General features: G+C 30.8%; 2 protein-coding genes across 3 annotated transcripts in view; one reads left to right on the forward strand and one right to left on the reverse strand.

The window, feature by feature from the left end:
• Window positions 1-1,618, forward strand: part of LOC129229488 (transcription initiation factor TFIID subunit 12-like) — a 34,097-nt gene extending 32,479 nt beyond the window's left edge. For both annotated transcript variants that reach the window (XM_054863805.1, XM_054863804.1), the window contains 2 exons: window positions 421-509; window positions 1,483-1,618. In XM_054863805.1, the coding sequence (XP_054719780.1) occupies window positions 421-509; window positions 1,483-1,518 (125 nt within the window). In that variant the 3' untranslated portion in view covers window positions 1,519-1,618. The remainder of the gene's footprint in view (window positions 1-420; window positions 510-1,482) is intronic.
• A 2,116-nt stretch (window positions 1,619-3,734) lies between these two features.
• LOC129230089 (dynein axonemal heavy chain 7-like) overlaps window positions 3,735-26,001 on the reverse strand; it is a 179,190-nt gene continuing 156,923 nt past the window's right edge. The window contains 7 exon segments of the mRNA XM_054864483.1: window positions 3,735-3,995; window positions 12,727-12,831; window positions 14,043-14,134; window positions 14,505-14,642; window positions 16,052-16,256; window positions 18,982-19,085; window positions 23,414-23,599. Coding sequence (XP_054720458.1) covers window positions 3,842-3,995; window positions 12,727-12,831; window positions 14,043-14,134; window positions 14,505-14,642; window positions 16,052-16,256; window positions 18,982-19,085; window positions 23,414-23,599 — 984 coding nt within the window. The 3' untranslated portion in view covers window positions 3,735-3,841.

Below are 26,001 nucleotides of genomic sequence, written 5' to 3' on the forward strand. Positions count from 1 at the left end.
TTAGGTCAAACATTTACTATTTAATCTTTGAACAAGATTTTTATTTGGTATAATGTAATAAAAAGTAGACAGTTTTGAAGTATGTTATTGTTTTATGAATGTGTTTATAAAAACTAGGGGTAAAGTTTTATTTCAATGCCTGTAAATTTTACTAAGCAGTGGCATTAAGTTGTAAAGAAAATATGTATAGCAATATCCATTCCTTTATTTTACCCGTAGGTAACACGTATTTTTCAAGTTTAACTGCCTCTTCAGTGCACAAGTCTAGTTATCTTTAACTTGGCATGTTTTAATAAATATTTTAAAAATCTTATTAAAAATTTCTTTTACCACAAAATATTTGCAGTATTGAAGATGTAGTATTAAATTTCTTGAAGGTAATATCATTTACTGATGTGAAACATATCTTTTTTTTTTTAGAAAAAAATTGGAACATGTATATTCCAGGATTTGGCTGTGAAGAATTACGACCATACAAAAAATCTGCTACAACAGAAGCGCACAAACAGGTAAGTTTGATTTTAAAACTTAAAAATATTTTTAAAAGTAATAATGAAGGTTTTTTCCCTTATAATTTCGTGCCAAAATTTTAAAAGATGAAAAAGAAAAACCTGACTTGTTCACAGAAATATTTTATGAACTCCTGATTAAGTTACTCAAAAAACAAAAAAATTTTTAATTTATAAAAATGAAAAAAAAAAAGAAATTTAATTAATTATAATTTTTAGTTAAATTTATCCTTGCATTTGTGACTTTCTTGGCCATGATGACATTCCTGATAGTTACTTCTCCTTCCTACTTGGCTATCTAGTCTTCAGATAGATGGCTTGTTAATTTGAGATGATGTTGTGTTCTTAGAAAACTTCTTATGCAGAGGCGAAAGTGAAATTCATTTTTATTGCTATTCACGCTATTGTAACTCTTATTCATAGCATTTCTCAAGCTGTATCAGCCCCTTGGATGGTACCAAAGGAGTAACAGTTCAAAATTTTAGTTACTCACAAAGTTTACTACTGAACACAATTTACAATTAGTTAAGAAAAGTTTTACCATTCAATTTTTATGAATTAAAAGTTTTACTAATTTATTTTTTATTGTTTAAAATTACTCAAAGCAAAATGTTTTGAGGCCTTTTCACACAATAGATTGATTTTTTTCTCTCATCTGTGTAGCTTGTGTTCAAAGATAACTTAATTCAAATGATTTTTTAATCACGTTTAGTTCTTATTAAAAATGTGAGATAATATGCAGGTATATCATCGAAAAGTTTTCTTAAACTTTTTTTTTAAAAAAGTGAATGTGTTCAATTAGAAAAATATCTAATAACTTATGTTGTACTTTCAAGGTAAATCTTAAACTGTGATTTATTTTAAAACAATTTTTGAATTAAAAAAAAAATCAAGAATTTCATTGAAACATTTATTTTCATGCTGATTTAAAGTATTCAATTTCTGATTCTGATTAATACATTTCTTTTTTCAGAGAATGGCATTGATACGGAAAACGCTGAAGAAATGAAAATGTACACTCTAGTGGTCCTAAGATACTAAATTTTAATTTTGAATATTGTGGATTATAATGCTGTATATTGTTTCAAATAAATTATTTGCTGTTTGTATGGATGTTTTCCATCCTTAAATATATGATTCAACTAGTTGTATAAAATAATCTCTTTTGCTTTTGATGTAAAGTAGGTCATTGGTAGAGGTATTTCACACTACGTGAATTTTTATTCAAGATTATGATAACTTGACCGCAAAGCAAAAACTTCTTTAGAAAAAAGGTCTTTCTAAATTGTGCATGGAAACCCTTTACGAAAATGTACAATGGATTAACAATTATAGAGAAGTTTTACTTGACTCCACAAACTCTAACTCTCCCGATTCATTTGGGAGACTCCCATAATTTACTTTCTCTCGAACTCCCTTTTAAAGTAAATATGTTCCGAATTATTATCCAAAAAAATGAAGTTCCCTTCAAAAAAAACTTTTAAGTAATTAGAATTTTGGAAAAAAATCCCTACAGTGGAACAATTGTTTTTGCAAAAACGAAACTTTTCATGCAAGAGTGAAAATTGGATGTCTCTGATCAATTTTTACACTTCAAAAAGGAAGCGGTTATCAGTTCATACTGTACGTATGTTTTTTGTCTGCTCACAGCATCTCACTTAGAGAACCGATTTTGACGGTTATTTTTTTAAAGGATATGGACGCTCTAACTTAGGTTGCATACCTTTCGTTGACTATATTTGTTCTTTAAAAAAAGTTATATGATGAAACACAAAGCCCATTGTTACAAAAATTCGTTCCCGTACAATAGTAATCATAATTAGAATTTTGAATGAAGGCTTCTCCGGAAGCAAACATGAAGTTTATTCACTATCTTTGCTCTAGTTGTATTATTATCTAATGACAAAAATACGTAACAGGGCCAAAGGAGACATAAGATTTTTATCACTAATAACTTGTATTGCTATGAAATATTAATTAGTTGGGGGTACAATTAAAATTTAAATGGTTTTAGAAGCATTGATAGCATTTTTTTAAATATAGAGTCTTATATGAAGTTGTGGTGGTAACTTCACACACTAAAAATAATGAAATAAAAATTTGTTTGAAAAAAAACTAAAACTGTAGCTGGAAATTGCACTAAAAAGTAAAAAATAACTCTATTCTTTGAGAACACCACCTATAGTATTTTTTAACATAATTTCTGAAGTCGGCGAAAACAAGAGGTAAAATGACTAACCCAAATTGAATTACAAATAAAAATTTTAATGGACCCAAATTCTTCAATAGCATTCGAATACATTAGATTGATAACATATCTAAGTAATGGTACAATAAATGTTTCAATCTTAATTTTGATTGGATATTCTGAAACATATAAATTAAACATGGTTACTCATCATTTTATCTATCATTTTTTGCAGACTTATAGTTATGTTTTAAAGTAGTATGGATGGTGTTCGAAAAAAAAAAAGTTATTTTTTAGCACTATTTCCTGCTGCAGTTTTTCCTTTCAAGTGCATTTTTAATCATAATTATGTTTGAGAATGTAAGTTGAATGAAGTTTTTTTACTGAAGATCTTTGATCAGACTCCAACTAAGCATAATGTGATGCTTCCAATATTTTTAAAAAAGGATTTTCATAATGCAAATTTATTTTCGGACATGAGCTAATAGAAGTGAGTTCTATACTCTGGTTTTATGCCGAAAGAAAAATTAAAAAAAAGGTAAAACAATCTCGTAGACGAAAAAGATCGGTTTTGATGATTTTTGAAATATTTGTGTTTAAAAGCATATATCTAAATGTTTATGCTTTTAAACTTTGCACCTATCTAGCCCTTCAAAAGATTGTTAATGACTGATGTAATTCTCCCCTTCCATCCAGATAAAAAAATGGCAATGAAACTGTGGAACACTGGAAAAAAAATGGGGGGAGCCGTTTTCAAAAAGTGGAATGTGATGGGAGAAAACGGTGGTCATAGGATTCAAGGGGTCATTTTACACAAGAATCAGCAATAATGTTGGAAGCATTTTGAAGTTTTTTTTTTGCCATGCAGTGTAATTACTCCTTTCTGCAGAATTTATAAATTCGGGAAATTGTAATTTCAATAATGAAAGAATAATACAATACACAGTTCATTTTTGAATACATATTTATTAACAATTCTGTTTAAGAAAATTTATTTAGGAAAATACTGCAAAAGTTACTTTGTATAGGTACAGCTTTAGAATACTTTGAAAATATTTTCCCTAAATCAATGCATCTTTTCTCCATTGATGTGCATTTCACTAACAGCTATAATGGAAAAAAATATAGAACTCTGTGATGTTTTTTAGTCATCTAATTGACACAAAAGAGCAGTTCCTCTTTTGATCCAGTGTTGTGGAGGTTTTTCTGTTGCAAGTAAAAAATGCAGAACATAATTTGTAGAGTGACCAGTTGTGGATAAAGTACCCCTCCTTTCACTTGTTTTATATAAAGGTGACCTACAAATTAAAAAAAGCACGGCATTAAGATTTTTTTAACAATATTAAAGAATACCAATAATAAAAACTCTTTAAACAATATAGAACAATTAAAATGATTTAGGTAACATGAAAAATTCATTTTATCATTTGGAAGATACAGTGAAACTTCGATAAGTCAAACTTCCATGAGCCAAAGTGAATATTTATTCCCGTGTAACTAAATAGAGAATTAATGTTTTTTTTTCGATAAGCTGAATTTTGTTGAGTCAAAATATTCAATAATAGTCTATGGGCCAAGTGCAAATATCGTTCAAGTTTGTTTACCAATCTTAGGGACTACGTGAACTTGCTTGAAATCTATTATAAATGATGAACTCAATAGAAAAATGCAATGCTCACACGCTGGAATTGTCTCATTAAGTTTTAATTTGTAATTGAAATAGGAACCATGTTCCGTGGACTGTTAGCACTTACACAAAAAAATTTGTCTCTAGATGGCGCTATTGAACACAATATTTATTATCTAAAAATTTAATAAACTGTTTTTTAACCGAAATTTTACTGTTTTACTCAGTTTTTCGTTGCAAAATATATTAATACGTTTCGAATTACTTACTTTCGCTTAGTAATTTTGTAACTAAAAGGAAATCAAAAATGGTATCAATCCGCAGCTCTGAATAATCTTCATCTCAAGATTTCGTTTATTACAACTGAGCCAGCGCACATAGATATTGTTAAGTAAAAAAAATTAGAAGACACTTTACTTCACAAAAAAGATATTAATGAATCACCGAATAGCAATAATTGCCCTACAAAATCTTAAGAACACAAACAACTCTAACAGATGCCAATAGATGTTTAAAAAATATAATAAAGTTAAACATTAGCAGATGATAAATTGAAAACTAAAAAGTATATTTCATATCACACTGTTTTATCTTTTCCTTTTTTAATAATATTGCTTTTTGATTACAGACGATATTTTGAGCTCATTTTTAGCCAACTTTCTCGTCAAAGTAATGTAAAATTAAAAAAGGACATAAAAGGTGGTTTACTGTGCTAAGGTTAATGTATCGTAAAAATATTGCTTAGTACAAACTAGTATGTTGTGGCCATCACGAAACTTTCTTCTATATTTTTCTTTTTTTTTCTGATCCCTCCCCATGCTTGACGAGGAAGCAATATTCCCAACAAAAACAAAATTACACATGCAAAAACTTGATGACCATCCCAATGTCTGAATTATTGCAAAAGCAAAGCAAAGAGCGAAAATTGAAAGTTAGTTTAAAAGCCTTGCTTGAATTAATTACAAATATTTTATTAGTTAACAAACATAAGATGGAAACAGTTAAAAATTTTAAATCATTGAGATAATATTTCCGATCATTTCCATACAATTAAAATCACGAGAAATACACAGACGACAATCTATTACGATTTATCTTTCTTATTGTTGCATTAATAAAGCTATTTTTATTCAAAAAAAAAAAAAAACAACACCTCTTGGAGCGATTGGCGTCAAAATTGAACCAAAGCCTGTTTACATATGGATTTACATATATTCCAAATTTCAACCAGAACGTAGCATTTCTTCTTGAGATAGGGCACTCACAATGGAAAAAAAAAACGGGCGATTGCGCTACCCCCCTTTTAGCTGTTGACACCAAAATAAAATCAGCTCTTATACCCATTAAGGGCTACTTGCCGATAAATTTTTCTTTCATTCCGTTCATTATTTCTTGAGATACAGCAGTCACAATGGACGACAAAAAACGTTCTATAGCTCAACCCCTGTTTGAGTTATTGACACCAAAATTGAATCAGCACCTGTTCCTGTTAATGGCAACATATGGACCAAATTTTGTTTGATTCCGCCAGTTACTTCCTGAGGAATAGCAAGCACGCGTAACTCAATAAACGTCCTATTGCTCCACCCCCCTTGGAGGAATTCGCGCCAAAAACCAATGGGCACAAGTTCACATAGGGGCACATATGTGTACCAAATTTCGTTCGATTTCATGCGGTAGTTTTTACTGTGGAGCGGCCACAAAAAACTGGTCACACACAGACGTGACACACACACACACACACAGACAGACAGACATTTTCCAAAAATAGTCGAGATGGACTCAGCACACCTCAAAACGTTCGAATCCGTCAAAATTCGAAATTCGAAAATTTGCACGAATCCAATACTTTCTTCTATATATTAGATATAGAAGAAAGTAAAAATAAGTCAAAAAAATTGATAAAATAATTAAATAAATATTAAATTCGAAAGTAGGGGTTTGAGATGGGGAAAATATGTGTCTGTCGGTCGACGTATGTGCTCCCCCCCCCCCCCAAAAAAAAATTAATTTGAATTTTGACATCTTGAATTCAAATGTTTTCCACAATCACGAGTGTGTGTATGTAGGTGTGTGTGTTTGTGTGTGTGTGGGGGGGTATGTGTGTGTAGGCATGTGTGTTTGTGTCTGTGTGGGGGGGGGTTGTATGTGTGCGTGGGCATATGTGTTTGTTTCTGTGTGCAGGCATGAATGTGTGGGTAGTTGTGTGTATGTGTATGTTTTTGTATGTGTATGTGTGGGTGTCTGTATGTATGCGTGTGTGTATGTGTGTGCGTGTGTGTGTGTGTAGTTGTGTATGTATGCGCGTGTGTGTAGAACGTGGATGCAACCTGGAGACAGCTTTCACTAGAGGTGCAGCATCGTGAGGAGCCCGTCGGCCGTGATGGTGCGGAGGGTTTCGGTGGGAAAAATCAAAGGAACGCCAAAAACAGTAAAGTGAGAACGATATGCAATCGTGATTGCTCAAAAAAACAAATCATTCGATTCAAACAAACTTTTTTACTTCCTTTTACAAAAAAGGAAGTATTGTATTTGCGAAAAAATTTTCACTCAAAAATCGACCTCAATTTCCATTTTGCTCACCCCCGAATGAATATTGAGTTTTTTTTTCAACTTGACCACACGTGGATAAGTGCCTAAGAACGTATAGACATGCGAAATGTCCATTTTGACGATTCCCGAGTTAATTACAATGAGTTTTCTCGTGACGTCCGTATGTGCGGATGTATGTCGCATAACTCAAGAAGGGTATGTCCTAGAAAGTTGAACTTTGGTACGTAGACTCCTAGTGGAGTCTAGTTGTGCACCCCTCCCCTTTTGGTTGCGTTCGGGTGTTTCTAAAGGGGACTTTTGCCCCTTTTTGGGAGGAAATTATTGTTAATTTTGATGTAAACTCAAGTGATGTTATAACTTGGCAGACACTTGGCGATATATCGCCAGTCTTTTGGTCGCCAAGTTTTGTCGACCACTTGGCGACAAATTTGGCGATTTTTTTTTTAAATCTGGTTTTGTTCGCCACTGTTGGTGATATTTAGAGAGTAAACTATTGAATCACATTCAAATTGCCAATCATGGGAAAATTACATTAAATTGGAGTAAAAGGAAGTCGTGTGATGCACACATCAGCTCGTTTGTTTGTTTTTTTTTTTTTTGAAAGATCTCCCCGATGACACCTCATTCCGGTATTTCATTTTTTGATTTGAACAATTTTTCGTTCAACTTTGAACAGTTCAAAGCACTTTAAATTAGCGCTTGCAGGAAAAAAATTAAGGCAAATATAAAATGCAAACTTAAAGGCGTAAGATTTTTTTTTTAATTCGCCATTTTAAGGGCATTTTTTTGACAATAATTTTTTTTTTAACATTAACGGCAACGTGAAAAATTATTTTTTGTCACCAAAAATTGACAAAATGGAGTAGATTCTGAATACATTCTCAATTTTTGGTGACAAGAAATAAAAATGAAAGTTATTAATAAATATAGAAATGCCATATCTCATAGACTTAACATTAACGAAAGTCAGAGATTAATATGACTGAATCAAAATGGGACGAATTTAAAGCGCAACTATTTTTACCAGGGCTGCGGAGCTGGAGTGAAAAAGAATCAATTCCGGACCGTGACTCTTACCCTATCCCCTCGTTAGTGCACTAACTATCAAGCAAATATTCATTGCTGATGCTTGACTAATTTAATCCAGTGGTGAATAACCTTTTTTTACCTGCGGGCTACAACTCACATTAATAGGAATCTCGTGGACCAGAACAAATATCAAATTTATTTATATGATTTAGGTTTTTCTAGATAGCACGGGAAAACAAGGGAAACAAATGACAATTACAAATTAAAATTGCTGTCTTTATTACTACATGCTTATTTTATTGCATCTGTGTTTCAGAAATCAATTTATGACTACTTGACTTCAAAATTAATAACACCGAAAGAAGATTACTAGTATTTTTGGAAGGTTTTAGAATATATTTTTCGTTTTTAAACACTGAATACAACGACGGGGTGCATGGGTCAGCTTCAAAGGGCAGGTTTGATCCGCAGGCTGCAGGTTGAGCACCACTGATTTAATCAATGCTCCCAGTTCATCAAAACATTGGATGGACTATAAATGTGGGCAGTATTGAAATACAATGGAGCACTATTTCCATTGCATCAGATAATGTTCAAAAACTAGTCTGCTGTGCATGCCCGAAAACTCAGTGCTCTTCGAAGAGATGTAGTACATGCAAGACGTAAAATTTTTCATGCACATAATTTTCCTCTAGTGACTGTAGCTGTATAAACTCTCAGGAGGAAAATAACTCTGTACGTAAAAACAGGATAGATGAATTCAGTTATTCTGACGATGATACTTCAGAATGAAGAGTTTGCTTCTTGAAAAAAAAAAACTATTTTTTGATGTACATGCATAGTGTTTTTAACGTACATGCATAATATTTTAAATGTACATGTACAATATTGTTTATGTATTTAAAATTTGTCTGCCTCTTGCTTGTCAGTTTCACTCCTTTTCATGTATCTCTAATGGTCTAAAAAAATTATGAGACACTATTTTTTTGTGAACATTGGGTTTTTTCCATCTGTAGACACTAAGGATTCAGTAAAATATCACTTTTTGTAGTCCCCGAAGTTGGCAAACGAAACCATGTTTTTAAGCATCTTTTATGCCTTCGTCCCACAGCCTATAAGTCGAATTTTATTTCATGACTGTCGTCAACGTTCCCTTGCTAACATAACTATACAACTTGAAATCCTGTTATTTTTATTTATTTTTTTGCTTCCGAAAAAGTATGAACGAAAAGAGAAAAATCGGCACTATTGCACTGAGTCAAAAGGCATCTAGACAAAGTGAATCAAATAAATCTCTGAAACAGATTTAAGTGCATAATTTGGTAAGTATTTTTTTTCGTTTCGTTTTAAGTTATTGTTTATTTAATTTCTTTCCGTAAGAAAGAAAAACCTGCTCTGATTTAGTGCAGCCTGAAAATGGGAGGGGAAAAATGACAGGAAGGGGTGCGCATGTTCGGGATTATGGAATGATTCCACTTTTGGCGAAGAAATTGCCTACATGTTTTCAACAATTTTAAAAAATCGAAAAGACATTTCAATTGGGCGTGCAAAAAAAGGCTGTGCATGAAAAGCAACAGATGTATTTATTGCGCGTTTTTGTAGAATGCCGTCCAAATATTCCCTACTCCCTTGTTGATGCTTTAAAAATATCCAAGGACTATCTAATGAAAAAACAAATTTCTGCTCAAAGCAATGCTTGGTAACAAATTAAAAATATATACATAAATATATTTTTTGGCAAGTAAAAATTTTCATGCAATACATAAAATTATTCATTTGTTTTTCAATCTATACAAACTCTTGAATATATAGAAGTATATAATACAAAAATAGTGTCAAGTATATGTCTTTTCTTCAGAACAATAGTAAAGCATCTAATCCCAGGAATAACAGTAAGATATCGAACTGTTGCCTTGAAGCGTTAATATTATCTTTAATACAATATTCTATCACATTTTTGCTCATATTATAAATCTAATGAGTGTCAGTGGTGGTACTTCATTTTATTCTTTAGTTTTGTTTTCGCAATCAATAAACCAAATTTGCCATAACTCAAATTTTTTTTACATTCCCTGCAACTTTGCCTCATTAAAGTTTCACTGTATATATACTTTTATATATGTAGACTCCTAGTGGAGTCTAGTTGTGCACCCCTCCCCTTTTGGTTGCGTTCGGGTGTTTCTAAAGGGGTCTTTTACCCCTTTTTGGGAGGAAATTATTGTTAATTTCGATGTAAACTCAAGTGATGTTATAACTTGGCAGACACTTGGGGATATATTGCCAGTCTTTTGGTCGCTAAGTTTTGTCGACCACTTGGCGACAAATTTGGCGATTTTTTTTTTAAATCTGGTTTCGTTCGCCACTGTTGGTGATATTTAGAGAGTAAACTATTGAATCACATTAAAATTGCCAATCATGGGAAAATTACATTAAATTGGAATAAAAGGAAGTCGTGTGATGCACACATCAGCTCGTTTTTTTTTTTTTTTTTTGAAAGATCTCCCCGATGACACCTCATTCCGGTATTTGATTTTTTGATTTGAACAATTTTTTGTTCAACTTTGAACAGTTCAAAGCACTTTAAATTAGCGCTTGCAGGAAAAAAATTAAGGCGAATATAAAATGCGAACTTAAAGGCGTTAAAAGTCCAAATATTCCCTACTCCCTTGTTGATGCTTTAAAAATATCCAAGGACTATCTAATGAAAAAACAAATTTCTGCTCAAAGCAATGCTTGGTAACAAATTAAAAATATATACATAAATATATATATTTTTGGCAAGTAAAAATTTTCATGCAATACATAAAATTATTCATTTGTTTTTCAATCTATACAAACTCTAGAATATATAGAAGTATATAATACAAAAATAGTGTCAAGTATATGTCTTTTCTTCAGAACAATAGTAAAGCATCTAATCCCAGGAATAACAGTAAGATATCGAACTGTTGCTTTGAAGCGTTAATATTATCTTTAATACAATATTCTATCACATTTTTGCTCATATTATAAATCTAATGAGTGTCAGTGGTGGTACTTCATTTTATTCTTTAGTTTTGTTTTCGCAATCAATAAACCAAATTTGCCATAACTCAAATTTTTTTTACATTCCCTGCAACTTTGCCTCATTAAAGTTTCACTGTATATATACTTTTATATATTTTTTTATTTTACATTTTATGTTTAAACATTTTAAAAGTGATCTGCAATTTGACCTGATAACTCTGTCCACCTTTTCAGCCAAGGCCAAGTTTTTTCTCGGAGGGGGGAGAGAAACTAGATGTCTCTTCTTTAAATTCAGTTTTTTGCAAACTGTGGATTTCTAGCTCATTTAAAAAAAAGTGGTCGTGTCCAAATTTTGATTTTAAAAACATAAAATCGCACTTTTTAATATACGTAAATGCCTGCATCAGGGTCTAAACTTGATATTGTCACATAAAAGGTGAAAAAAGCAAGGTGAGATCTTTACTTCAAATTTTACTTCAGGAATGATAAGAAGAAAAATCAGATAAAATAATGTTGACGCTTCCAAGGCTAACAGTAATACAATTACATGAAAGCTAAGTGACTTACATCATGTTTAATCAAGTTTATTTTGCATACTTAAAATTATTCTTCATCATTGTATTCCCAGTATTTCCCAAGCCTGACCAGGAGGCTATTGCACACTGTTTCTCTTGATGCAGCCCTGATTGTACTTGTTCAGTCTGTCAGCCGATTAGGCTTTAGTTGGTAACTGACATTTTGGCTGTTATGGTGCTTTAATATTCTAAACTTTCGATGGCAGTGATAAATAAAGCAAGTTTGGGTTGTTAAATTGGGAAAAAATCGTGAAGTTGCAAAGAAGAATGCAAAACAACATTAAATAAGATTGAAAATATGTAACTAATCTAAATCTAGTCTTTTCATTTAAGAAAAAAAAAGGAGAAAAACTGCATAATCCTCACATATATATATATATATATATATATATATATATATATATATATATATATATATATATATACACATATAAGCTAAAATCACTAATCGAGTTACGCTTTGACGTCATCAACAATGAAACATGCGATAAAAGGGATGGACTTGTGTCCCTCAATCCTTAGCTTAGTACAAAACCATAGGTTATAAATGATTAGCGTGAAAGCATTATTTCATTGTTTGAACATTAATTGTGTTAAAAAAAAACTTTATATTTATTAACCAGTTTTATAAGAGTGCGAGTCCCAACTTTGTATACAGGAAATCAAACCTTTTAAAGCTCTCCTGAAAAGTAGTGAAAATGGGACTTACGTTAGTCTGGCTTTCACATACAGATATTTATTGGTACACGTCAAATTTGAAAGCCAATCCCTCTGATAAAGAGGCAATTTGTCCCTATCATACCATGACAGGTTATTTTAAAAGACGTCTTAAAGATATTCTGAATGTTAACGACTAAGCAACACACAATGACACTGCCTTAACTAAAGACATTTGCATAATCTCAAGTACTATCATAAAAAGGTTGATAATATCTGTACCTCAGAGCCAGAAGGACATAAGTTACATTATGATAATTTTACGGGAGAGAAGAAAAACTTTTTCTGGCACATGCAAGAGATGGGACGCACACTCTTTTAACCCTGATAAAAAATTGAAAAAAAATTGAAAGGGATTTTTTAAAAAGAATTATGTTCACCACACGGCTTGATGTAGAATAGGCTTAAACATACATTGCACTACTGAGAGGAAAATCGCAATTTTTGGACTTACGTCGGTCTGGCTCTGAGGTACAGGTATATTAATTTTAATTGATATTTAACAGGGAAAAAAAAACATACTTGTAGCGACTTCCCTCAATGATGTCGGCTTTCATGCAAGGTAATAACCAGATAACAGGCATTGGACATGAAAGAGTTTTTGGATCTTGCTCAGTTAGCATATTTCTATTAAAAAAAAAAAAAAACAGTTAACCTATGTCTGAAAATGAGTAGAATTAAGGTAGAAAATAAACATTCATAAAAAATCATTAAGTAAAATTTAGTGAGTAAAGTAATATTTTCAAAGCAGTTGAATGAATTTTCCATACAGGCAGGTACAACACAAATACTGTTTGACCACGGATTGTATGTAATTTGGCAATGTGCCAAGTAAAGACGCTTCCATCTGAATAAATCTAGCAGGAGAGAAGGGAAATTAACGATGAGATTTTGATGCACACGTTTTATATCACTAGTGCCCTTTTCATTTATTGCATTCTCAAAAATAAAATAAGGGGAAACAATAATAGTTACTATGGAAATAGTTACTTTAGAAAAAGAAAATAAAATATTTTCATTTCGTTCAGGAACATAAAAGCAAAATGGTAAGCTCAAAACTTTGTCGTGAATAAATAAATCAAATTAATTTTTGCCGTGAGAATATAGATTGAATATACATAGATTTAAAAAACGTTGCTGTGAGCAAACTTTTCTTTTTACAAAACTAAGCTAAATAATAGAGAGGCAAAAGTGTGCATCTGAAAGAAACCAACTAACACCCCTATAAACTAATAGATACATCCATTTTCACCTATCAACCAGATATTAGCCTTTCCATGTAATCCATGGTCAGACAGTATGACATACCTTTTCATATTGAAGAAGGCAACATTTGTTAGAATGCAAACATTCCTATCTTTTATTAAAATCTGAAATGTAGGTACGATTGTTACAAACTCACGTGCCAAACTTTAATAATTCGTTGACACTTTGAAAGAAATAATTATAATTTCACTCTGAACTATCCAGAGAGATGCCAATGAAAAGGTTTTGCAGTCATTTCTATATTCTCCAACTACAAATAATTTTTCATATGTTTTATCATTTACAGATTATATATGGATCATGTAAGAGCAAAACTTTGTAAAGCACTAACTTTTAGGTACATATGTGCAGTTGTAAAGTACAAAAATATTTATTTTTAAACACATGTGGACATGTGCACTGCTTGTATGCTTTTTGGTAGATTGAGAGAATTATTTATTATATTTTTAGACCATTGATCAAGTGATTATCAATCTATCAGCTGATTTATTTTGATGTTGGTTAAATGTCTAGACATCTTTCAATGGATAAAATATGTACTTTTATACTAACTCAAATAAATCTCAATGTACCTTTCTCTATCCCATTTAGCACCATCAAGAAATAGCCCATTTATATATACACCATCATCTGGAGCAGTATCAGATGTATCTGTTTTAAGAACCTGAAAACAACAGCTTTATTCAATAAATTCAAAACAAACATTACTTTTTTAAATTCAAATTTTTTGAGTTAAAAATAAAATTTATTTTAAAAGTTTGCTTAAAAGCACATTTATTTCTTTTATGAAAATGGATCTGCAAAACTTTTATAGGCTGGGACCAGTAATTGTAAATATTTATACAATTTCAGGATAACAATATTATAACAATAAGAATATATTAATAAATGATTTTAAAAAAAGAACTATAAAAGTAAAACTTTTAGAGAAACTTACACATGCCATAAATAAAAGCAGCTTGACAGTTAATTCAACATGCTACTATTTAGTAATTATTCCAAATGAAACTTATTTCATAAATAGCATAACTTACCTCATATTCAAACGCTAGTAGGTCTATTGGTATTTTATATTTGCGAGCATAATTCTGCATTGCACCAGTGAGAAAAGCTTGTGTGAAATAAAATCCAGAGAGCCAGAATACATTTGGCTTACCTTCATCATACCATTTCTAAATACCAAAGAACAAGCTTTTAGTAACTTATACTCATACATAATAAAAGTATGCTTATATTTAAAAAAAGACAGATTTTTATTGCTCTAATTTTCAATTGTATATAAAATGTGGTGTTTCTATTTTATTTTATTGAGTAGTCTGCATAAGAGTTTTAAGTAATTTAAGTTAGTGTCTGTCCCGTTTAACTCGGATAACTAGGACTATTGTGTAGTTCAAAAAATTGCTGTTTTGTTAATTTTTTATAGAATATATTTTTAAAATGAAAAATCCTATTAGTACCTTATCATTCATTATCTTATTAAGATGTTTCTATTATAAAAAATAAAGCATTCATATGGGACCCTATGGTGAAGCCCGCAACACATGCAAATCTTATTTTTCAATACAAGAAAACATTTTAGAAAGTCTATATTATTCTTAGACAAGGGTTCCCACCGGGGGGGGGGGGGGGGGGTCATGCTGTAGAATGCGCTATTAAAATTTTTAGGGGGTTGTTTTGTCTTTATTTTTTGGGTGCACGCTCTTGCTCTTGGTGGGGAAGGGGGCGGGTCTTCACAATATTTAGGGGGGTGCGTCCTTGCTCTCAGGGGGGCTGGGCACCCCTGATTAAGATAAATAATATCTCCTTATATTTGAACACATCACAATTAAAAAGCGAAAGCTTTAAATTCTGGGAAAAATGCAAATATGTGAAAAACACAATTGCCTGTTGTTGAGTTTGTTCTTTTTATCTGCAGCAGCTCTTCTTTACACATAGTTTTGTATTGATGAATAATGAACAAACAAAAAAACCCCTTTCAAACAAATAAGAATAGCTTTGTAATGGATTGATCTCATGTATTTTATTCAATGATGCAATTCATATTTATATGTCAAGTTGTGTAAATAATATTCAAGCCCACTTAATAGAATATCAGATAAAAGAATATCCCTCTTAATGTACTATATTTTCAACGTGCCAAACTGTTGATGTCTATTATTTTAATCCCATTTAATGGAATATCCCGCTTATTAGAATAATTTTTCGGGGAAAATTGGCTATTCCATTACGTGGGCTCGACTGTAGATTTATTTCCTCCGGTTTAATAACATAAATCTTTGTATAAAAATACTATACATGCACAACACTAGATGCATTCTTTTCTTCTTTAAAATGAAAAAATCAGTATCAAAATACTATACTGAAAATCAGTTGAAATTATTTTAATAACAACAATGAATCATTTCAAGGCAATTAACTTGTAAAATATTTGAATATTACACTCCTTTTTTTATGTTGAACACAAATTCCTATAAATTTCCTTTCTTTCCGGATACATCTGATTTTTCTTGAAAAAATTTCAAATTAACCTTCACTTTCATAATGAATCGAATGCTAGTATATTAACAGTAACATGTATTACCTGCAAGAATTGCAGTCTTTGTATAAAATCATTGATGTAGCTTCCTAAAGGCTTTAAAGATGGATAAGATGAAGCAGACCACATGCTTGGCTGACGACCAATCAACAAACTTCCTGCAAGTGCTTCCAAATCAGCTGACATAACAACTAAGCCTTTTATTGCTTTTTGAAGAAGCAAAAGACTGCTACGAATCACGTCATGTAATCTACAGAGAGAGATTCAATAAATTTTGGATGTCACAGCATGCTTTTCAAAGCTAAATCATACAGATAAGTTTTTGAAACAAGAGTTAAAAAGCACATTTTGCAGTTCAGAAACATAAATTTCTACTTTGCAAGTAATTCAAAACCATTGCTAATCTTTAGTAGTATACTTATACCCATATACCTATACTTATACAGTCATTATTCTACTTGATCACTTAATAAAATCTTCCTCTTGATATGAAATAATTCTATCAATTGAATCATCAAATCCTTTTTCTGTTTATGGAAGGAAACCAGTATTGAACATTTTGATCTGCAATTTACTGGTCTCAAAACCTTAAAGTCAATTGCATCCTTTTCCAAACTCAATAGAATGACAAACTGTAACTAAAGTGAATTAATAAAGTAGTCATATGCACAAATTTTTGTTATATACAGGAACATGAAAGTAGTCAAAAGTTCACTAATTAGCTAACTTTCGCTTAAATGAATGACTCAATTTGAAACTCACTGTTTATAGGAATTATGTTGATATAAAGCAGTAATATTAGTCGCAGTTATTATTTGAGTTCTGAATAAGTACTTATATAAAATAAAAATTTTGTAATCAGTGACCAATTAAAGCAAATTCTGAAACAGATAATAATACCCCGGATATGAGCAAATAATTGCCCACCATTTGAGATCTCTATTTTCTTACTCTTGTTCTAACTTTCCTCAAAAAATATAGTTTTTTTTTTAATAAGGTAGTTTCCAAGTAACTTTCTTAAAATCATGTGCTAGCTTCATTTTTTAACGAAAAGTTATTGTTTTTTCCTCCCTCCAGTAATAGATCAAAAACATGATTTCCTTATTGGTAAAGTAAATTGAATTTTTTTCACATCAAAAGTGCAAAATTGCCGCCCCAATCAAAGTGCTACCTGGCGCGAACTGCCTCCTCCATCCCACCCTAGCTACGCCACTGACCTTAAAGTATAGTAGAAAACTCCGTAATTGATCACATGTCTACTGTGATATGTAAGAGGAGTGTTTTCCCTCAGCTGCTTGATATTGAGTCAGTCCTGTATACTTTCAGCAAGATGAAGCACCACCCCACTTCAGTTGTGCCTAAGGGAAGCATTGGTTATTTCATGCAGTAGCAAGTGGATTGGAAGGGCAGGGCCTGTTTCTTAGCCTCTAAGAAGCTCAGATCTAACCCAATAACACTTTTTCTGGGGACTTGTCGGGAATATTGTTTATGCTGAATAAATTCAGGATGTAAACCACCTCAGACAAAGGGACTCACTTATGTGACAATCATCACCCTAGATATGCTGGTCAGGACATGGAAAAGAGGTTGAAATATCATTTGACTGAGTGCCATGCCACAAAATGGGCACACATTGAAATCAACTAAATTCGAAACAATTTTGATCAACTAACTTTTAAGTACTTATGCATTACATTAACCTGGTTTTATGACTCAATTAAAAAAAAAAAAAAAAAACCTTAAAAATCCCAGAGTTCTATAATGGACACCTTGTTTTATATTGACCCTTAATAGCTCTTTTTTACTTAATTATTAGTAATAATATGGATGGGGATTTTTTTTTTTAGCTGTGACTTTCAAACAATTTGATGTTTTTTTTTAAATAAAAATTAAACATATTTAAAAATATTAATGCTTGTGTAGCTTTTATTTCTAACAGTCAGCAAATAGTTGGGTAAAAGGTAAAACCATTCAGGATTGTACCACTTGTACAAAACATTATAAAAAAAACAAAACAAATGAAGATAAGTTTTTAGAAAGGAAACAACCAGATTTTAAAACACATAAATATTATTATTTAAAAAACAATAATAAATTATAAGAAGCACATTTGGGAAAGAAAGAAAAATATCATTAGGTAAAAGGATGGCTAAATTTGTCAGCAAGCAAAAAAGATTTTCTTTTCAAATGCAGTAGATCAATCAAAAACTTTGGATAAAAGAGGGGATTTAAAAAGAAGATCACAGAAAGTTTAACTCAAGATTTTAACATGCACACACCAACAAAACAATTAGTAAATATGGTATGTTAATTACATATTGCTTTAATTATGAGGAATAACTGCAGTCAATAAATGTTCAGGGGTGTTTGTGATCCAAAATTTCCGAACATTTAGAGTTGCCATCTCCAAACATTTCGGAATGACAACACATTTCAAAACTGAACATTTATTTAAAAAATAAACTTTTAAAATGGTTTATTTTAATGACTTTTGTAAGCATATTTGAGAGTTTTTACGCAGGGGGTGGGGGGCAGGGGAGGTCAAGCTTCCTCATAGTTTCTGAAGTTTTCACGCTGACTTCAAAAAATTTTACTTGAGCCCACCGTCATCCCCTGTAAATGTTTCACAAATCAGAAAATGCAATGTAAATTTAACAAACCATATACCTACTTTATGCACTTCAAATTATAGAAAAGTATGAATAACCTGATATTTTGCAGCAACACTTTGCCTCTGGTGAATTTAAAAAGACATAGGTGATTTGCTTAAAAAAAAAAAATCAATGAAACCTACTGTGGTTAAACAAGGTTTTGGTTAAAAGAGCTCCAGAGAAACGAGGTAATACTTTATTTTAAAGGGATTTCCTGTTTAGTTTATTGTTTTCAGATTTAAGTAAACCATTTCCATCACTGAATACTATATATGCAGATGGGGGGGGGGGAGGAACTTCATAATATTTTACGAGAAAACATACTTGTTAAATCTTTCCATTTCTTGAACAAGCACTGTATTCATGCTTTCATTATAACGAACAGGATATTTTGCTCCTGCTTCTTCCAAGTTGAAACGTGGAGGTAGCTGAAATGATAGATTGTAATTTCAAACTAGGAGTTTTTTTTTTCTTTTTTAAATGAGTTTAACTTTTTCATAGTTATATAAATATTAACATAGATAACATATTCAATATTTTCTAGCAATTACAGTGGATGGACATTGATAAAAATCAGTAAGAAGTAAAAATATATAACTACTTGACTGCAAATTAAATGAAAGGTTTTATAATTTCCTTGCTTAAAAGTAAATTGGATTAGAATGACATTTCAATGACATTACAATTCAAAAAGTAATTCAAGATTCACAAGTATAGATCCTCACATTAATAAGCATAAGATATTTGTTAACATACATATTTCTAATAAACTCCCGCACAGTAGCGTTGTGACAGGAGAAAGGAATAATGTGTTTTTGTATGGAGAATTAAAATTACACGTATTCTTATGCAGGTGATTTTCTTCTCCCCATGAAAACTTTCTTCCATACACTGAGTTTGTTTCATAAATGTTTGTATGGTTTTTTAAGCAAAGATAACAGTGCTTTTGTATGAAAATATACTGATTTGGTAAAACCTCCCAGACTTGATCATTTTTAAAGTCTATTAAAATTATTTAAATTATTACATACAATTAGTAAAGAAAGTTTAAAAATTTATTTAACTAAAAAACCAAAAGCATTTTTAATATATAAGTCAAAAACATGTCCTCTTGGCACTGCTAAAGAATGATTTAAAAGCAATTACTTATGATTAATACAGATAGATAGAGAGATTCAGAGTCGGGCAGATAGCATACATTCGATTGCAACCATGCTTGTTTGGTACACAAGCAGATTAACAGGGTTCATACTCATTTTTAAAAGTAAAAATTAAGGACTTTTTAAGGACTCAAAACATTTTAAGCACTCGTTGAAAACAATAAAATAAATTTAGGTACACCATTTCAATTTTTTTTTTTGGGGGGGGGGGGAGTACTTGATACATATTATATATACACATACACAAATGCATATTAACATTGTTTCCAAAATACAGAAAGACGCGCAATTGAGTGGGATGTCCCATTATCAGTGAATTAATTATATTTAAAAATTTCATACATCACAGGGATGAGAGTGGTATGTAAAGCATTGTCATTGTGTTTTATGAGACTCTTAATAGGATCTAGAGGCTGTATAGGAAGATTTGTAGAGGCTCTATAAGAAGATCCATAGAGGCTCTATAAGAAATACCTGTATAGAGTTTTATAGAATTATGGCCGAATTTTCTATAGGACATTTCTATAGGATTCTATAAAAAACGACCTATAGAAAATTGGGCCATAATTCTATAAAACTCTATACAGGTATTTCTAAAGATTTTTTTTATAGAATTCTATAGACCATTTTCATAAGGGAGGGCAAAAAGGAGTAAATCCAAAACAAAAAAAGATTTCCTAAGATCATGCAGAAAAGGGATGAGATGAAATTAGCCCCTGAGACATTACCATGACATTACAAAATTCAACAAAAAATGCTAATTAACCAATTTCAAAGACACTCAATTTTTGCTTGAATTATTTTTTGAGTTTTTTTAGCATACGTTATTGGAGCAACAGGTAAATTGAAGGAAAATAACTAAAACCTCTCTTTTTCTAAAGATATTTAAACTATGGTTTTGCTATTATTGCTTTTCATTTGTTATTGTTACTAACATCCCATTTTGTTCAAATTTGCAGTATTGCACCATTTCTTGCAAGTTTGCTTATTTCCATATAAGTTTAAATTTTGAAAAAGAGGCAGCAAATTCTAACCCCTTCTGAATTTCGAATAAAGAGCTGAGGGAGCCAGAGTTCAATATTTGCTGCATCACTCAATATCAATTTTTCATATTTTTTTTAGAGAAAAGTATATTTTTTTAACTAAAAACATTTGAATTTAAGGTATTGGAAAATAAGAATTTTCAATATCTTATTTAAAGAAAATTTTAAAATTAGGTTTGTTTGTAAAAAAATTATTTACAACAGAGTAAAAAATCTAAGTTTTCTTTATATGGTAATATATACTTTTCACAGCAAGAATTGAAAATAAATAAATATATAATTGATTATCTATTTCCTTTGCATTGGAACTCATAATTTGGTTTTAAAAACTTCATAATAATATTTCAGGTAAAAAAAAAAAAAAAAAAAAAAAAACTTGAAATTGCTTCATTTAATCATGAAATTCCAAACAATTTTACAGGCTTTAAAACTTAAACCATTAGAGATTCACCATAAATATTTTGAACGCTTTCTAAAGTACATAAAAAAAGGAACCATGCCAAGTTTCAGTACAATCCGAGACTGTGGGAGTAGGACCACATGTTTTTGATTGACTTTTGCATTTTTTTAAAAATAAATTTAAGAAACAAAAATATAATTGAAATAATGAATAAAATAAGCAGATATAAAGTAGCATATGGTAAAAAAACCTTCCAGCATTAAAAATGATTGAAATATTTGCAGGATGCAAAAAGATTGAAATCTCAAACAAGGAATGCAATTTTCGGCGAAACACGTGTTTAACGTTGCTGGCATGTTTCCTAAAAATACGTTTTCGGCAGATATCGCGGAAAATGAAGATTTGATGGGAGAAAATAGAAAAAATAAGAAAATGTGGGACTAAACTTCACTTAGTTTTTAAAAAATTAAGGAAATTTTCAGAAAATTAAGGACTTTTTAAGGACCTTAATTTTGCTTGATGAAATTAAGGGTTTCTTAAAGGTTTTTTAAGGAAGTACGAACTCTGATTAAATACCTTTTCTTCTTCCATTATAAAGAAAAATTGTTCACGCACATTGATGTAAATTCCAAATTCATTTAATTCCCATAGATTTATTGATTACAGAATAAGAGACACATAAAAAATATATGTTCAATCAGTTGTGTTATTATGGCTTGGAGGGGGGGGGGGACTTTTAGAAAACAAGAGCGATTTAAGATAGAGATGAAAGAGATTTTTTAAAAGAAGGTTCAATCTAAAAAATCAGTTAAAACTATTATTAGGTAAAAGAGAAAAAAAGTAAACAATATTTGTTTTAAGCTTCTTATATTATTTCAACAATAAACTCATGAAATATTAAAGTAAATTTGTATTTGATTTAAAATGAAAAATTCATGAAATTAAAAAAAAATGCTTTTACACAAAGTTTTGCGCTTATTTTCATTTCCTAACAACAAATCGAATGCAGTTTGCATACATTAGAAATGTTGTAAAAATCCTTTTCTTCCATTACTAAATAAAGTTTTTTTCGAAATCACCTTGAACAAAATTAGCTTCTATAAGTAAATCACTTTTCACAGAATAGAATCATGGAAGAATCATTAAAAGTACTTAAATATAGGGCATATTTGGAGGATTTATTTTAAGCATAGATATAAAATAATTTAATAAAAATCTCGACAAATAAACGGTAAAAAAATTGAAATATATTACAAATACAAATGTGACGGTCAGCAACAGGCTCGGCCCCACTAGGCTGGTCCTTGTCAACTCATTAGTCCCCAATGAAGATCAATGGCCCTCTTAAAGCTATCCACCCCTTGCTCATTACCGCCTATTCTGGTAAGTTGTTCCAAGTGCTCACAACCCTACTAAAGTAGTAGTTTTTCCTTATTTCCAGGTTAGCCTGAGATTTAAATAGCTTGAAACAATGACTTCTCGTCCTGCTTTCCGTGCAAAAATTTATTCCATTAACATCTTTCATTTTGATAAATTTAAACAACTGAACTTGGATTTTAAGAGATACTAATTATAATTTTTTTTTTCTTCCAGAAATGTAAAAGTCAGATTAAGTTTTAATTCCCTAAATAATTATTAACTATATATCCCCTCTGACTCTCCTTTGCTCTAGGCTATACACATGAAGCCAATTAAGTCTTGTATCAAAAACTAAATCCGAAAGTCCCCGAACTAATTCAGTTACCCTTCTTTGAACCCTTTCCAATACACAAATATCTTTTATCAGATAAGGCTACCAAAACTGAACAGCATACTCCAAATGAGGTCTCACTAAACTCCTATATAAAGGCAGAAGAACCTTCTTAGATTTGTTTGAAATAGATCTATTGAAAAACCCAAATATTTTATTGGCTTTGTTACTCGCAATGCTGCACTGTTGACTAAACTTGAAGTCCTGATTTATTAAGATACCTAGATCAATAACATTTTCTGCCTGACTAATGACTGAACCCTATAAACAATAACTTGTATGCTACTAAATGACCTAAGTGTAGCACTTGACATTTCCCTACATTAACTGCCATATCCCACTTATCTGCCCACTTAGTAATATGATCTAAATCCCCTTGAAGTTGTTTACTTGTTCATTTTACTTTAGCTAAAATGTCTGAAGCCACTTCAAAAAGCTGTTGGTCAGAAGTCCCTCCTTCACTAGAAGTTGCTGTTCCTTCTGTCAACAAAATACTATCCAAAAGTCGGCGACTTTCTTGTAGCTCACGGGTGATGTCTACATTTTCGTGCATGCCAAAAACTTCGGGATGCTGCATTTGAGGTAAATTCTAAAAACATGTAAAAATAAAACTGTAAGAGTAATTAAATAAAATAAAAAATATGTTTTATTCAAGAAGTTGTAGTCAGGATAGAATACAGACAAAGAAATATTTTATCTGCTCATACTAGACTCAAACTTGGATTTTAATAGATACTAATTATAATTTTTTTTTCTTCCAGAAATGTAAAAGTCAGATTAAGTTTTAATTCCCTAAATAATTATTAACTAAAATCAGTACCTCAGAGCCAGACTAGAGTAAGTTCAAAAATTGCAATTTTCAGTTTATTAGTGCATTATATGTAGAGTACAGTTCCGTATTGAGCAATATGAACGTAGTCATAAAAAAAAAAACCTTTGTAATTATTTACCAATGTTAAAGGAGAGCACGTTCCATCCATTGCATGCACCAGGCAAATGTTTTCCTTCTCTCCAGTACAGAAGCAATTATGTGAGTTAGGTTAGTCTGGCGTTGAGGTACAGAAATAGGATCCATCCTTTAACTGCTTTTACTTTTCAGCTTTACCTATGGCAGCTATAGAATGGCTTAATAGCTCACGTTAAAGAGATTTGGATGGACTTGAATAAGTTTTGTAACTTAAATTATATTCAAGAAATTTTTTTAGACAAAATTTTAAAATTTAAAAACTCAATTTTTTTTAAATAGTGCCTAATGAAAATTTTGAAAACAAATGAGCTGATTGGTACATCACATGACTTCCTTTTACTCCAATTTAATGTCATTTCCCCATTATTGGCAATTTTAATGTGATTCAATAGTTTACTTTGTAAATATCGCCAACAGGGCCAAATTGAAACCAAATAAAAAAAATGGCCAAATTTGTCGCCAAGTTGGCAACAAAACTTGGCGACCAAAAGACTGGCGATATATCGCCAAGTGTCCGCCAAATTATAACACCACTTGAGTTTACATCGAAATTAACAATGATTTCCCCTAAAAAAGGAGCAAAAGACCCCTTTAGAATCACACGAATGCAACCAAAAGTGGAGGTGCACAACTAGACCCCACTAGGAGTCTATGTACCAAATTTCAAGTTTCTAGGACATACCCTTCTTGAGTTATGCAACATACATACTCACATACATACATACCTACATACACACGTCACAAGAAAACTTGTTGTAATTAACTCGGGAATCATCAAAATGGATATTTTGCGTGTCTATACATTCTTAGGCACTTATCAATGTGTGGTCAAGTCAAAAAAAAAAAAAAAAACCCTCAACATTCATTCAGGGGTGAGCAAAATGCAAATTAAGGTCGATTTTTGAGTGAAAAATTTTTCACGAATACAATACTTCCTTTTTTTGTAAAAAAAAAGTAAAAAAAAAAGAATTTTAATGAAATTTAATGAGTGTATCAAAATTTTTTCAGAGGTACTCATTAAAATACATTACAAATCATATATATTTTTCAAACTTTTAAAGGACACTTTTTCAAAAATTTAAAATTTTTGAATTTAAAATTTGTAAAAATTTTTTTTTGTTCAAAAAATATTCAAGTTACATATGAAACTAAAGTGCATGTAAGTCTCTTTAAAATCAGCAATTATACAAATTTAGCTCAAATAAAACATGAGTTTTAAGATTCTTAAGTAAAATTTTAGCAAAAATTGCAAAAATGTTCCCACATTATTTGCTGTAACTCTGATCCATTCAGAGTAATACTCTGAAAATTTTTGGATGCATTCATTAAAATAGATTAAAAATCATTTTTATTTTTATCCTTTTTTTTTCAAATTTTTTAATGAACACAATTTAAAAAAAATATATTTTCAAATTAAAAATTTTGCGATTTTTTTTTTCTAATATTATTTAAGTTGAATATCAAATTAAGGTGCATGTAATTGTCTGAAAAATGAGTTTTTTTTATACAACTCCGTAGATCCCATAGAGTCACAATCTTTTAAATGTAAAGCAACAAGTAAAACAAGTATTTTTAAAAATGATTTCAAACATTAATTGCTCATCAATTATGGATGATAGATTTTTTAAATATATAAATCTAAATTTAAGATGTCAAAGAGTAAGCTTTCTGAATGTTTCATGGCAATCTAAGATGGTGAATGCCTTGTTTATTTGGTAAGGAATGGCCCGTATATCATACAAATCGTCATGTTTAATGCTACATAACTTCTACTACTTTCAAAACATGGGCATCCATATAGGGGGGCAAGTGGGGCTCTAGCCCCCCCTCCTTAGAAATTGGAACTTCCTTACTTTTATTACTATTTTCTTTGTAAAAATGTATAAACATTTCTTCTCCAAACATTAATGAATGCATCATTGAAAATGTGAAATTTTAATAACTCTAATCTGTACTATAATTGGTTTCCATGGGGAAAATATCCTTCTAAACCAAAAGGAAAATATCTGAGCCCCCCCCCCTCA

The sequence above is a fragment of the Uloborus diversus genome, chromosome 9 (assembly GCF_026930045.1).
Source record: "Uloborus diversus isolate 005 chromosome 9, Udiv.v.3.1, whole genome shotgun sequence".
Classification (NCBI taxonomy): domain Eukaryota; kingdom Metazoa; phylum Arthropoda; class Arachnida; order Araneae; family Uloboridae; genus Uloborus; species Uloborus diversus.